The 15,870-nt window shown below is 37.9% G+C and overlaps 1 protein-coding gene across 1 annotated transcript in view; it reads right to left on the bottom strand.

Moving 5' to 3' along the window:
* Window positions 1-15,870, bottom strand: part of adam12a (ADAM metallopeptidase domain 12a) — a 110,904-nt gene that overhangs the window by 15,477 nt on the left and 79,557 nt on the right. The window contains exons 12-17 of the mRNA XM_079851129.1: window positions 10,641-10,818; window positions 8,726-8,815; window positions 8,323-8,518; window positions 8,099-8,207; window positions 5,807-6,005; window positions 4,142-4,219 (exon numbers count right to left, since the gene is read on the bottom strand). Of these exons, the coding sequence (XP_079707255.1) occupies window positions 4,142-4,219; window positions 5,807-6,005; window positions 8,099-8,207; window positions 8,323-8,518; window positions 8,726-8,815; window positions 10,641-10,818 (850 nt within the window). The remainder of the gene's footprint in view (window positions 1-4,141; window positions 4,220-5,806; window positions 6,006-8,098; window positions 8,208-8,322; window positions 8,519-8,725; window positions 8,816-10,640; window positions 10,819-15,870) is intronic.

Raw genomic sequence — 15,870 nt, 5'->3', positions numbered from 1 at the left:
ATACAATTCTTTTTTTACCAACTTTGGTAGGAACATGTCTTCATGGTCTACACATGTGTGTTTGCATGCTGTAAGTCTCGGGGAGCACCTCCTCAACATCCACCAAACACTCAAACACTTCCTTTCTTCTCCATTTGGCAGCATTTGTTTCTGGTTCTTCTCTCTTGGTGCTGATGAGCTGCAGATGTTGAACATCTTGATCTAATCTGGAGATTCATGAGCTCATTCACTGACGTCCACTATCTGTTTCTCACTATCTCTGCGCAAACATGTAACCTGTTCCTCTGGAAGACTGCTTTTATTGTGAGATAATGCTGGAGCTAATACACATTCGCTCCGTCAGGTTTCGCCCCCCAATATTTACACAGATCTCATCTGGACTCATTTTTACTGTAATCTATACAAGCTTTTCCTAATTGAATGAAGATTTTTAAAAAGCAGGAACTCGTACAGGCAATCTAAATGTGTAAAACTATCACCAGACACAGAGCGTGGAAAAAAAGCTTTCCAACTAGGATCCATCATGAACTTGCAGACACATCTGCCAGCATGAGTTCATAAAACCTACCCAGACTAGCCTGTAGATGTTTTTTTACATGCACATTATCAAACAGGTCATTGGGTAAAGTGGAAAAGCACCTGTCACACAAACATGAATATGCATCATGATTTTGTTCCTCAGATTTGTATTGTAATGTGAGGAAAATTCCTAATATATACTAAAAAGCTCCACAAATTACGCTCATTTGTGATAATAATATAAATGTCTTGCTACTCTTTAAAAATAAAAGGGCTCTTGCATAGCTCATAAGTGAGTGTTTGACAGCAGAAACCTGATGAACGGCACTGTGAGCTGGACATGAATGAGGTTATTGAGGCTGATTGATTGACCCATTCAGAGGGACAGAGAGATCGTATGCTTCTGCGTGTGTGAGACTTACATCACAACACAGAGAGAGAACCAAGTGAAATATAAGTGGCTTTTAGTTGCATTCAAGTCATGTCAGAATTACTATAATTATGTTCATCATAACACAGATTATTTCTAGAAACTATATTTTGAATAAGCAAGACATTTTCAATTCTCTCTCTGAGCCTTTCCATTCAAGAATTCACAACAACAACGGAATTACTATAATTTTGTGTTTCTAACTTGTAAAAATCACATTCACATCATATTCAAACTCATAATTATGAACGGGAAGCACAATTTGTCATTAAAGCTCTGACTTTAACCATTGATACGTTAGCAGTTAATGGTAAAAGTAGTTACAGCACCTTCAACACATATTTCTGTTCCATGTTTTCCATATCACATATGGGTTCTTCAATATTACGTGAGAATGGATAGGTGAATAAAGTAAATCTCAACTGCCTGATTTTTTTTTATTTAGTTGCAGAATGTAATTATATCATCGCTCAGCTCTTTATATAAAGTTGGATATATAAGTAACCAACTATATGCACATACATACAATATATTCATGTAAAGCGATATATAATATATAGCAAATCTCAACTGCTTGTACCGTCCAAAAACGTAATCCAGATCTAATCTGCTAATAATATATGATATATATATATATATATATATATATATATATATATATATATATATATATATATATATATATATATATATATATACACTCACCTAAAGGATTATTAGGAACACCTGTTCAATTTCTCATTAATGCAATTATCTAATCAACCAATCAAATGGCAGTTGCTTCAATGCATTTAGGGGTGTGGTCCTGGTGAAGACAATCTCCTGAACTCCAAACTGAATGTCAGAATGGGAAAGAAAGGTGATTTAAGCAATTTTGAGTGTGGCATGGTTGTTGGTGCCAGACGGGCCGGTCTGAGTATTTCACAATCTGCTCAGTTACTGGGATTTTCACGCACAACCATTTCTAGGGTTTACAAAGAATGGTGTGAAAAGGGAAAAACATCCAGTATGCGGCAGTCCTGTGGGCGAAAAGGCCTTGTTGATGCTAGAGGTCAGAGGAGAATGGGCCGACTGATTCAAGCTGATAGAAGAGCAACTTTGACTGAAATAACCACTCGTTACAACCGAGGTACAGTGCTATGCATAAGTTTAGGCACCCATACTAAAGTTGACTAAAAAGAGGAATAAAAAATCATCTTTTGGAAACTGAACTTAATGCCTTAATTTAAAAAATTAGGAAAAATCCAACCTTTAAGGACACCAATTTTCTTTGTGAATGAATAATGTATCGTAAATAAATAAATGTTCTTCCTTAAAATACAGGGTGCATAAGTTTGGACACCCCTATGTTAAATTCCCATAGAGGCAGGCATATTTTTATTTTTAAGTATTTAAAAAAATTTTTTTTTAGGATACTATGCATCCTGATAAAGTTCCCTTGGTCTTTGGAATTAAAATAGCCCCACATCATCACATAGCCTTCACCATACCTAGAGATTGGCATGGTTTTATTTCAGTTAGCCTAAAAGCTAGTTTGATTTGCATTGAGAGATGATCTTATGGAAAGTACCCCATGCCAATCTCTAGGTATGGTGAAGGCTATGTGATGATGTGGGGCTATTTTAATTCCAAAGGCCAAGGGAACTTTATCAGGATGCATAGTATCCTAAAAAATAAATAAAAAAAATACTTAAAAATAAAAATCTGCCTGCCTCTATGGGAATTTAACATAGGGGTGTCCAAACTTATGCACCCTGTATTTTAAGGAAGAACATTTATTTATTTACGATACATTATTCATTCACAAAGAAAATTGGTGTCCTTAAAGGTTGGATTTTTCCTAATTTTTTAAATTAAGGCATTAAGTTCAGTTTCCAAAAGATGATTTTTTATTCCTCTTTTTAGTCAACTTTAGCATGGGTGCCTAAACTTATGCATAGCACTGTATGCAGCAAAGCATTTGTGAAGCCACAACACGCACAACCTTGAGGCGGACGGGCTACAACAGCAGAAGACCCCACCGGGTACCACTCATCTCCACTACAAATAGGAAAAAGAGGCTACAATTTGCACGAGCTCACCAAAATTGGACAGTTGAAGACTGGAAAAATGTTGCCTGGTCTGATGAGTCTCGATTTCTGTTGAGACATTCAGATGGTAGAGTCAGAATTTGGCGTAAACAGAATGAGAACATGGATCCATTATGCCTTGTTACCATTGTGCAGGCTGGTGGTGGTGGTGTAATGGTGTGGGGGATGTTTTCTTGGCACACTTTAGGCCCCTTAGTGCCAATTGGGCATCGTTTAAATGCCACGGCCTACCTGAGCATTGTTTCTGACCATGTCCATCCCTTTATGACCACCATGTACCCATCCTCTGATGGCTACTTCCAGCAGGATAATGCACCATGTCACAAAGCTCGAATCATTTCAAATTGGTTTCTTGAACATGACAATGAGTTCACTGTACTAAAATGGCCAGTCACCAGATCTCAACCCAATAGAGCATATTTGGGATGTGGTGGAACGGGAGCTTCGTGCCCTGGATGTGCATCCCACAAATCTCCATCAACTGCAAGATGCTATCCTATCAATATGGGCCAACATTTCTAAAGAATGCTTTCAGCACCTTGTTGAATCAATGCCACGTAGAATTAAGGCAGTTCTGAAGGCGAAAGAGGGTCAAACACAGTATTAGTATGGTGTTCCTAATAATCCTTTAGGTGAGTGTATGTGATGATATGTATATGTACAGTATATGTATATGTATGTATATAGCGATGATATATTAAGAAAATATAAACATTAAGATATTTTTTTCTGCAAAGCTGCTTTGAAACAATGTGTATTGTGAATAGTGCTATACAAATAAATTTGACAAAGTCACTCTAAGCCTATTTTGGTGTTATGAGTGAATTTTTCAGTCTCATTTATGAGGACATTGTGTAATTATGGTAATCCTGGCATGAACGCCACATTAGATTCAGCAAAGATCCCTCATGTTATCAGGAAGATTTCTCCACGGTATGGGCTTATTAAGTTGATATGTAAGTCTATGGAGATGAAGCTCTCACGATAAGTTCAGATTGGTTTCCGGGTTACACATGAAATGATGTTCGCCAACCATTCAGATATATTTCCAAGTGAAACTGTGATGTTGTAAAGACAGTCAGACGTTGTGATAAAAACTCACCCCATGTCCGCTGCACTTGTCCGAACAGTCGTGAACCCCGAGCACACTGATGTTCTGACACTGTCTGTTTACACACATCTGGAGACGCACAGAGAGACACTTTATTTAGTGATGATTGTGTCATCAGCTCAACTCCACCCAAACATACTGTCATCCAGCAATGATCCATCCAAATGGAGGAAATGTCTTGTATGTGTCACATGCAATTCAGTTTGACACACATTTACTGGTTTACTGTAATACTGTGATGTCAGGGTAATTTCCAGTTATGTCAATGAGGACACTTTTTCCTTAGTTAACATCCCTGATTTCATTTTTTGACTCAATTCTGACTAAATGTGCAGTTATTGCAGTTTACCTTTGCATGGGAGCAAAGACTTCTTACTGATTTTGATATATTCTACAAATTAATTATAATGATAACAGATCAGGGTCAGAAATAAACTAGGGATTGGGGTAAAAATGACACCAAAAGTGACAAAAACATGCTAGATATTTACAAAGCATGGACAAATAATACCACCATATAGTAAACTCCTTTTTTGTTGCTGTTGTTTTGCCATGATGTGACCTTTGACATATTTCATAATACACTATTATAGGCATATTTGTAAATCTATAATGAGCCTAATTTACATTTTAAATGTGACGTTTTGCATTGAAAAGATTGGGAATGAAATTCAGCACATTTAAAATGATTGTATGTGGTTAATGAATAAGATGCAGGTTTTTGAGCCGCACTGTTGCACTGTTGTAAATGTTTAGTGAATTTGCATGCATACATACATATTATGGGTAAAAATGCTCCTGAAAATCAATTCTACAGAGCAAATATTGTCCCTTAATATATATATATATATATTTATATATTAGGGGTGGAACGGTACATGTATTCTTATTGAACCGAAACGGTACGGGCGTCACAGTTTGGTGCATAAATTTACACGGAGAATACACAGTATAAATATAAATAAAACTTGCATGCAAATTAATTAATGTAATGCGGAACTACTGTTAAATACGCGGGTTCTTTAGGGACACCTAATCTGCGGGCGCGATCGAAAAGTCGCAAAGTGTTTACTTATATTTGTGTGCGTGTGTGTGTGTGTATGTGTGTGTGAGGCGCGGGCGCGATCGAACAGTGGAAACATAAAAACATACTCCGTCATTTTGTTTATACAGGACATCATTCAAACTGCAAAGTGTTTAAGTTACTGTTAATAAAATTTTTAAGGAAAACAAATATATTAATCTGAAATTTAGCAAATTAATGTTCAATTCATTCAGGTACAATTACCAAACATATCTCAAGGTCTTTTTGTCTTTTTATTAATTTAATTAATAAACTAATTATATAAAACTGTTGTCAGTGCACTACAAATAAACAAATAAACTCAGGTACAGCCTGAGACATGCACAAGCCTTCTGCATTTTTGTTTTGCTTTTCCCTCCATTGTACCGAACTCGTACCGAATAATCGTATTATTATTACTAATGATAGTAATACTCTAGCAAAACAATAGCAAAGCAATTCAACCCACTGCAGTCCTGATGTTGTTGATCCACACAGGCCTGATTAGAATAAGCGTGAGTTAAATTAAAATAAGTTTTTAGTAATGGTCTGATTTGATAAATAAACATCTTCTCATTATTTACTTTCTTTACCATGTTTTCTCCACATTTGGTGCCGGTGAGCACGAGGCCCGGATCCGGCATGTCGTCTCCCAGGTACACGTGAGTCCCGCGGCAGAGGATACGCCCGCCCTCCTGGAGTGGGATGTTGGTTTCTATGGAGACAGCATTGGTGCCGATCACCGGCCGGTTGGCTCCGCCCTGACACTGGATCTTCCCACATTTAGCATCCCTGGAAAACAACAGCAAGCATTTTGAAATGCAAAACCTTTTACAAAGAAGATTGGAGAATATAAGCACATTCACTATACCTTTTTTTAGTTAAAAAAGGCTTCAATATACAGTCAAACCAAAATTTACTCAGACACCTTCAACATTTCTCACATTATCACAGTTTATTCGCTATAGTTTAGAAAATGGTAATAAAATATGACAAGAACTCAGTTGATATTTCACTGGTTTTGTCCATCCTTCTGTTAGACTGTCTCACAAATGAATTATGTTGAATATCTGTCAGTGTTAAATTTAACTATACAATTAGATAATACCAATTTAGCTCAACCAATTACTAAAAGCAATGTTTAATTTTGTTCAGTCTGTGGTGCAAAAAGCTCACATTAGCAATAAGCAAACCACGGTCAGGTCAAAGTGTCTGAATAATATTTGGTCCCAAAATTTTTAAACATTTTACTGGTAGTCCACTGTATGAAGAATCTTTGGGTATAATATGTCACAGTTTACTTTATTTTGCTCTCCTCACTTACATCATGAACTATAGTGTCCTGCACACACTAGTAAAACAATCTCAAAAATGATATCTGGTGTCTGAATAATGTTTGGTTTGACGGTATATATAATTGTATATGTATTATTTTTTTTTTGCATTTTATTATTTACACCTAGCCTTGTTTTTTCCTAGCTGTCCGAACTGACCCGTGACTTATTTCAGGGTTGTGACCCCACAGCTGAGAATCACTCATTTAAAATTTTGTATAACGTTTTTTCCACAGCTAACAGATCCCATGTAATGAATTATCCAGTTTCCCAGACTGACACATATGCCGTGTTTTCACAGCGCTGAAGTGTGATTCCTCCACAGAGGATCATGGTAATGGGACATACATCTTTGATTCCAATGCCGCCAAAACATAGAGAAATAATGAGGCATCCTCTCCAATGAAGACCAATTACTGCATTCACAGGGCAGTTTCTCACGCAGTCGAGTCCAAAAAGAGAGACAGACAGACAGACAGACAGACAGACAGAGAGCAGAACGTGGCTCAGGTCCCTTTGGCCAAAATAAAGAGTCATTAGCGTCTGAAAACCGTCCGTTCCCCGTTTCTCTCTCCGTCTGTCCACTTCAGTCATTACAGTGATTACTTCATCAAGGATATGATCCGTGAAGCAGCCAATTTGAGCTCAATTAAAACAAAATGTATGACGGGTGTTACCTGCAAATGCTAATTACTGTGACATTCTCAATAGGCTTCTGTTTTCTTCCACTTTTAAAGGCTCATGTTGTTATTTGTCCGGCTGTAGCGCTTGATTTCTCAGTGGATTGATCAGTCAATAAAGTACAGGACGAGAGGAAAATGCATTACATTTAACATGTAATTTTAAGAGAAAAACACTCTCACTAAATAAACACTCAAAGGATTTGAAGGCTCTTTTCATTTTCTGGCGTCCTGAAGTGAACTCGCTAAAAGCAACCTTCTTCCAAAAAATCTGAAATATACAATACTTAATTTTAGCAGCAAATCAACAACCATCTGCTGCAATATAATAATAATAAAAAATCCCTCATGTACTTGTGGTGATTTCGGTTATGGAAGACAGGGGCTAGTTGTCACACTTTTTACACCAGTGAATATGTTTGGTTTTTTAAAAAGTCAATTTCTGTTACACAAACCTACACAAAGCTATTGAAGTTTTGTGCCCAGTATCGGGGTATGTTGTCACAAAATAAAAACAAAACAAAATTTTTACAATGCAATCTACCTATTATAGGCTAAATCTAAACAATTATGAAATAGCAAAAATATAAAAAAGTAACATACAAAAATATGAAACTATTGGTTATATAGAAATATATTAATTCTTAACAATTTCTGTAAAAAAAATAAAATAATAATTTTTATAATGGTGTTTGTCATCAGATAATTTTTTTTTTCAAACAGTTATTTTGGCTTTTCTTGTGATGTTTTGTATTTTAGCATTTCTATATTTATTTCTATTAATACTGTATAATGTATATTCATTACTTCTATATATAAACTCACATATTGCTCCAGCAATACTGAACTCAAAGTTGATATTTTCTCCTACCGTGCTTCACATTTGGCAAATGACCCCTTTGCGTCTTTTCCACAGTTTCCATACGGATCTCCCGCCGAGTTGACTCTTTCGAAGCAGATTCCTGGAGCTGGTTTTGCACCTGCCAAATGCACACACATTTCTCACGGAAAGGAATTGGCATTGCTGATGCGTATGAACTGTTTTCACAGATGCAGCCGTGGCTCCTCCAGGCCAGCGGGTGGCGCTGTACTCACCCTGTCCCCAGAGTGTGATGCACTGCTGCTCGTGTGTTTGGCAGATGCCGTTGTAACAGTGCCCATCTACACCCTGGCAGGTGTGTCCGTCGTGCAGGTAGACGTTAGCAGGGCAGTGAGGGTCGGCGCCGGTGCAAAACTCTGGCAGGTCACAGGAGTTACTGGATTCACGGCACGGAGTCCCTGGAGGCTTCAGCTACACAGACAAACACATCATGATGTATTAATATGAGTCCTTTAATACTTTTATCTCAATTTCTTAATGTTCCTGGCCTTATTGTGAATGATTCATCAGTGCATGTTATTCTAAATAATAAAAATCAGTATTTCAGCTTTAATGTGGACTTATTTTGTAAAATAAGTGCAATAAATAAGGTGAATTATGATGGATGTCACGAGTCACCTGACAGTTTTCACAGCACTGTCCATGCGCACACACAGCCTCCTCCTTCAGTGTGCATGTGCTGGCATTACAGCAGGGATTCAGACACTCCTACAGACACACACATTCAAAACAATTCCTCAACAGAAAAAATGCTTTCAACATTGATAATAATCAGAAATGTTTCTTGAGCAGCAAATCATCATATTAGAATGATTTCTGAAGGATCATGTGACACTGAAGACTGGAGTAATGATGCTGAAAATACAGCTTTCATCACAGGAATAAATGACAGTTTAAAATATATACATTGTAATATTTCACAATATTACTGTTTTTACTGCATTTTGATTAACTGAAAGCTGCCTTAAGGCCTTTGCACACTGAGTCCGAAATTATGGCATGCGTTTTTTCGCTTTCGTGATTCGGTGACTCTGAATTGTCAAAACACCGTTCAAAATGCTTCCTACGGATGCGAAAAACGCAGAAAATCGAACCTGATTCGATTTTTTTTTTTTGACGGACGAAAGTTTTGGAGGCAGTGTACAAGCGTGATTGACATAATGTGAGGTCGTATTTATTTTTTAACGTGCGAAAATTTTGGACGCGAAACAGTGTGCAAGGGCCTTTAGTGAGCAGAAGATTTCATAAACATAAAAGAAATTCTTACTGATTCCAAACTTTTTTAAGTTATTGTACATACTTTACTCTTTTATTTACATACTTTACTCTTTTTAATGTAAAAAATACAAAAAAAGTTGCCAGCCAGCGCCAGCATGTTTGATCATTTACACCGAAAAAAAAAAAAAAAAAGCTGAGAAATGTGCATTTTTGTCAAAGACTACAACATGCATAAGCAATGCTTTTATTGCATGTTTCTGCTTCTTCTTCGCCTGTGTTTTGATGCAGAGGTTCTACAGCGCCCTCTACAGTATAACAGTGAAAACAGTGAAAACTCCATCCATGGTGGGGAAGCACCGGCTGCGTCGACATCACATCCTCTCTCTTGAGTAGGTACTTATTTTGAATAAGTAATTACTTCACAACCATTCTATATAGTATGAATGTGTGTAGTATGAATGTAATCTGGACGTTATACATTCGCCATGTTGTCATTATCATGTGACCTACCAGAGTCATGACAGAGATCAATTATAACAGAAACGATTTTGCAACAGATTTTGCACAATCAATTTAACCAAACTGATGATGTTTGATGATGTGACAGCATCCTGGGCCTAGTTTTTCTGTCTGTAAACCACATATCTTTTCTATATTTAGTACGGAGAAGCTGCTTTGAAACAATCTGTATCGTATAAAGCGCTATAAAAATACATGTGACTTGGCTAGGTTGTCACACACAAAGGTGATTGGGTGATAAAGGTGTAGAAAACTCCAGAACTTTGTCCTAATTGAAATGTGACTCAAGTACATTTGCATATGTGTACAAGACTTTCAAGTACTTGAATAATTTCCCAGATGCTTCTTTCTGACTGCTGACTACGTGGAAATTCATGTGACATAAATTTAACATGAGCATTGTTGACGGATGCACACACACAGAACATTGTTATGTCCTTGCTATGCTACACTGCACTGCCAGCGACGTTTCAGCAAAGACATCAATGAACAGATTTAACTCCCCAGGAAACACCTGAAGCGCTCTGACACAAACACAGGCTTTTCTCTGCTGTCCTCTCCAAAGCTCCCGGTCCGGTGTGACAGATGCGTCTCATTCCCAAACCACATCTTGTGCTTCTTCTCACAGCACGCTCGCAGAAAACACTGGGCTGCAGAAACTGTTTATTTCGCGATCGCTAATGATGCACGACTCACTGGAGAGAGTGGAAATGTGCGGCACTTGTGGGAAACATGTAAACGTCTGAATGAAATATGTTTTTAAACACAAAACACACACACACAGGCTCTCATGTACCTCCACATCTCCGCAATCACACTGCTCTCCCTCCTCGACGTATCCGTTTCCACATTTCTGGCCTCCGTAGAGCACTTTCACCTCCGGCATGTTGAACAAACACATGCCCACACCTTTCTCCAAGCTCGCGGCTAGATCCTTCTTACTGCACGTACTGAAGACTGTAGGGAACGGGTACCTGAAAGAAGAAATATGACCTCAGTGATGATTGGAAAGAAAACTGACAGTTCAATCTTGTGATATTCAACATATGCACAAATAAATGGACCAATCAGCCAGTAGAACTAGTGCCAAGGAAATTACATCATCCTGTCCCAGAGGAAAAAAAAAAAAACAGCGAGATAAGAGATATTTATGAGTCCTGGGCCTGTAAAAAAATTCACACTGACTGCATTCACCAGCTTCTCTGAGCTGTAAATTGGAGACAGCGGGAAGTGTGTGTGTGCCACTAACACTTCATATTACACATGGGCTAGTTTAGATTCATTTGGACTGAATTATCCAACAAACCAAGATTCTAATAGACTGGTTTGTGTTCATTTGTAGTGTTTGTGTACGCAAATATCACTGTTACAACCTAGAAACCACATAGAAACAAACATACAACTACAAAAAAAAAAGCCACCTAGCAACACCCTATCAACTACCAACAAGACACTAAAAACACTCAGATCACCAAATCAACCACCAACGACATGCTAAAAACCACTCAGAACACAATAGCAACCATTCACAGTGCCCTAGCAGCCAGTGGCGTTTTCTTGCGGAGGCCAAGGGAAGCCATGCTTCCTCACTTTTTCAGAATATAATCGTCATTTAATAAACACTTTTGTTTTCACAGTTTACGTAATCCTGTCATCTCCTCATCGTCTCTCTTCATTCATTACTGAGCGTTTTATGATGTGTAAAACAGCGCCCCTATAAAAGTGACATGGTGAATGAGCGTTGAAAACATGGTACTGCACCCTGTGTCTGTGAGGAGGCCAGGCTGAGTTGGCATCCCTTAATAGAAAAAAAAAAGAATGATTAACCAATCAAGTGACGCTATGTCACGACACTGCTCCCCTGTGATTGGTCAGGACAGTGTCAAGGGAAGCCATGAACTTGTTGGCATCAGGCCAATCACATCACGTTATCATCGTCAATGAATGAATGAATGAAATAGCGGAAGATTTGTGGATTTGTGTTGACATCTTGTTTAGCTAGTTAGCTAAAATTATTAATTGTAATTATGGAGGGTGGAGATTTGGACGTATTTGATAAAAAAATATTTTACTAAACTGCCTCTACAGCAGCAACTCAGAATTAAATCCGATGGCAGGCCAACACCAAAACTAAATGAAAAAGGTTATCTTCTTGTTGCTTACCGTCCGTTTCCTATCTATCTGCTAATGTTTTAATGAAAAGACCATAAGATGTTTAAGAGGACTGACTGACTGTCTGTGTGTGTGTGTGTGTGTGTGTGTGTGTGTGAGAGAGAGAGAGAGAGAGAGAGAGAGAGAGAGCGAGAGAGAAAGAGCTCGTCTGGTCTGAACTGCCCATTTAGCGATGTGTTATTTTTTTTTAATGTGATTATAGTTCTTCTTACTGTTTCTTGCGTGCTTTGATTAAGCAGCATGTGAGTGCACTTTGTTGTTTATTGTTTGTGAATAACCGCTATTGTATATCCTTAATGAGCGTCACACCGATTTAAGGGTGTATTAAATGAAAAAGGTTATCTTCTTGTTGCTTACCGTTGGCGTTTCCTATCTGCGAATGTTTTAATAAAAAACACCATGAAAGATGTTTAAGAGGACTGACTGTGTGTGTGTGTGTGTGTGTGTGTGTGTGTGTGTGTGTGTGTGTGTGAGAGAGAAAGAGAGAGAGAGAGAGAGAGAGAGAGAGAGAGAGAGCGTCCGTGCTCAAAGTGTTGGATTGTAACAAGCATAAGTCCCGGTAAGATGATGCTGGGCGCTCTAATAGTTAATCCAAATAGCAACATATAAATGGTAACGTATGATTTTCTGCCCCCACCCCTTAAAACACACAGCTTAGAGGTTGTGTCTTAATTGGCTTCCTCAGAAATTTTCCCCACGCCACGCCACTGCTAGCAGCCAAATAACATCTTAAAAATCACTCAAAAGCAAAACTACTGAAAATACCATAGCAACTCCCTAGCAACCACCCAAAACAGCATAGCAGCAACGATACAAAATGTGATAAAACCACCATAGGAATGCTGCAGCAACCACCAAACAACATTTTAAAAAACACTAAGAACATCACAGCAACCACCTAGCAAGTCCCTGGCAACAGTCCACAACAGTATCGTAGAGGTGGGATTTGTATGTGCAAACATCTTATTTTCTTCAGAAAATGTAAAACTATAGCCCTTATGTAGCCCCGCCCCTTTGCAGCGCTGCACTCATTGCGTTCTGTTTTCCGGTTTGTATTTCCACAGCATGGAAGGTAAGCAAGGTAAGAGCTTATGGATTTTTTTTATTTTTTATTTAGAGAAACAGGGACAGCGTACAATAAACATTAACCTCAAGGGGAGAGATGCATAGTACCAGGTTTGAGCTCAAGAGCTAATTTCCACCCGTAGTCCCTGGGCAGGCTGATGTTATAATAAAATACATAATACATCATACATACGTGAATAATGAAATTTACATTGACCAATTAAATAATAAATAAATCAAGTCTTGACATGCACAACAATCAGATAAAGAAAAAAACACACACTTACACACACACACCCATACACATACATACATACATCCGGTCACATGTGGGTACAAATTTGATTTGACAAGAGCCATTTCTTTTCCAGGCGTGAGAACGTGTAAGTGTTTGTGCTTCTTATCAGCTCTGTAGGCAACATATTCCACTGACGAGCGGCCACACAAGAAAAAGCATAGTTTCCAAATGCTGTCCTGCGTTTAGGGATCCTGCATTCGCCTCGCACTGTAGATCTAGAGACTCGAGCTGTTGTTTCAGAGCCCAAAGATATGAACTCTTTTAGTGGAGAACAGCGGTGTCATGGAGGATCTTATACATCAAACACAGATTTGTGTGGATTATCAGATTTTCAAAGCTGAGAAATTTGTGTTTTACGAGGATATGACAGTGATGGAATCGTCTGCCTTTCTTATCATGAATCTTTAGAGAACTAAATTTATGAATAAACCGCTCGTTTTAAAATCTTTCCGGTCTACTGACATTTGTTATGACATCCGCTTCAAACAATAAAAAGGTACCTATTATGCCCCTTTTTACAAGTATAATATAAGTCTCAGGTGTTCACAGAATGTGTCTGTGAAGTCTCAGCTCAAAACACCTCACAGATCATTTATTATACCATGTTGTAAACACCCAATTTCTGAGTGAAAGGAAAAGCATGCTGTTTTCGAGCATGTATCTTTAAATGCAAATGAGCCGCTGCTCCCCACTCCACTTCCCAAAAGGGGGAGGAGCCTACAGCTCGTTCCCTGGATACTCTTAAAAAAAAATGAACAAAACTTGATTATCATCTATATTGCGGTCACGATCATGTGACACTGCAGTTCTTCATCATCATGAAAGTTTATTATCTGAATGCGATTTAAAGCCATATTATTCAAACTTATGATATATGGTTTTCTGAACGCTTCTGAAGCACAGAAAGCTGGATGTCAGACGACACTTCCCGTGAGTATTAAACTAAGTTTTCTTTCACGTCTTATTGAGCTTAAACTGTCAAATACACAAAATGTTAAGTCAAAAACACACACATAAACACATATGTCCGAGAATGTAAACAGCAAGCAAAGAAATCGCATGTGTATATTAGATCTGTGTATTAAAGTAAAACCAGCGTAATATATAGTCCCTACTGCTTGATTGAATAACTTCATTAACTTTAATAAGAATACATTTTTTACTTGAATGCTGCTGTTAAATGCTGGCGAGGAGATAAACATGGCGACTGGTTACAGATCATTTAGGGCGGGTCTATGCTAATAGTCTGTCAGCAATTGTGGGCGGGGCTTAATCATGTCACGTCACATTGCTAGAATCTGCAAATGGCTTATTCTGAGACACTGCTTATTATTTATGGGGATTAAAAAAGAGAGGGTGGATTTTTACTATGATAGAGTGGTTGTGTACACACACTGCCGACATAAATGTTCAAATAAATATTTTGCATAAAATTGCTTTAACTCTACAATAAGTAAATAGAAGTCTGTTTGCACAAGACACACAACACTGGGTAACACTAACAGAAACACTTCCACGGATGGTGATGATTTGACTGCAATCACACACACACACACACACACACACACACACACACACACACACACACACACACACACACACACACACACACAGTAAAAATGGCCCACAAATCCACTCAGAATATCAATGCTCCCCTGCGGAGCATAACAAAATATTTAGCCGCAGCGTCTACATGATGAAATCTCGAGTTTACAAACAGCCCAACTCACAGCCAGAGACTCTGGGAGAAATTACAACCCACATTTCTGACTGACAGCGACGTGAGAGCTCCCAGCGAGAAGCATATGGCACATATTATGATACTGGACTGATGAGCTCATGATGGTGGAAACCATCTGTGATCAGTGAGGGTCTTTAGGAAGATTTACTGATGGTGATTGCAGGATCTGAACTGAATCATTGGTTTCATTAACACACTGAATAACATCGATAAACATCCTGAAGGATTAAATCAGTTTGATTGATTGAGATACAACATATGCTGTTGAACTGGAGGTTGAGTATTAAACACCCAGACACTCATAGATGTTCTTACATCCTTATTATTACTTATCCTAGTATGTAAATAAAGTTATTTGCAATGCATGTTTAGCCAAATATCACAATAAAGATTTATTTGCTTTCTATGAAATTTTTAAAAGTTAAATGGAAATTAATTACAATGAAGCAATGCAAATTATCTAAATGAATAAAACAACTGCAATTATATAGAGCAAAGATATATTCATTATTGCACAATAATCAGACCCTAACCCTCTTCATATATGTACACATATACTGTATATAAGAATAATGAAAAATTCAAATAATAATAATGAATGAATGAACGAGTAAGTGAGTGAGTGAGTGAGTGAATGAGTGAGTGAGTGAATGAATGAATGAATGAGTGAATGAGTGAGTGAGTGAGTGAGTGAATGAGTGAGTGAGTGAGTGAGTGAGTGAGTGAATGAATGAATGAGTGAGTGAGTGA

The sequence above is a fragment of the Squalius cephalus genome, assembly GCF_949319135.1.
Source record: "Squalius cephalus genome assembly, chromosome: 19".
NCBI classification, from domain to species: Eukaryota; Metazoa; Chordata; class Actinopteri; order Cypriniformes; family Leuciscidae; genus Squalius; species Squalius cephalus.
Note: the sequence above shows the minus strand (reverse complement) of the source record. Positions and strands in the feature narration are given on the sequence as shown.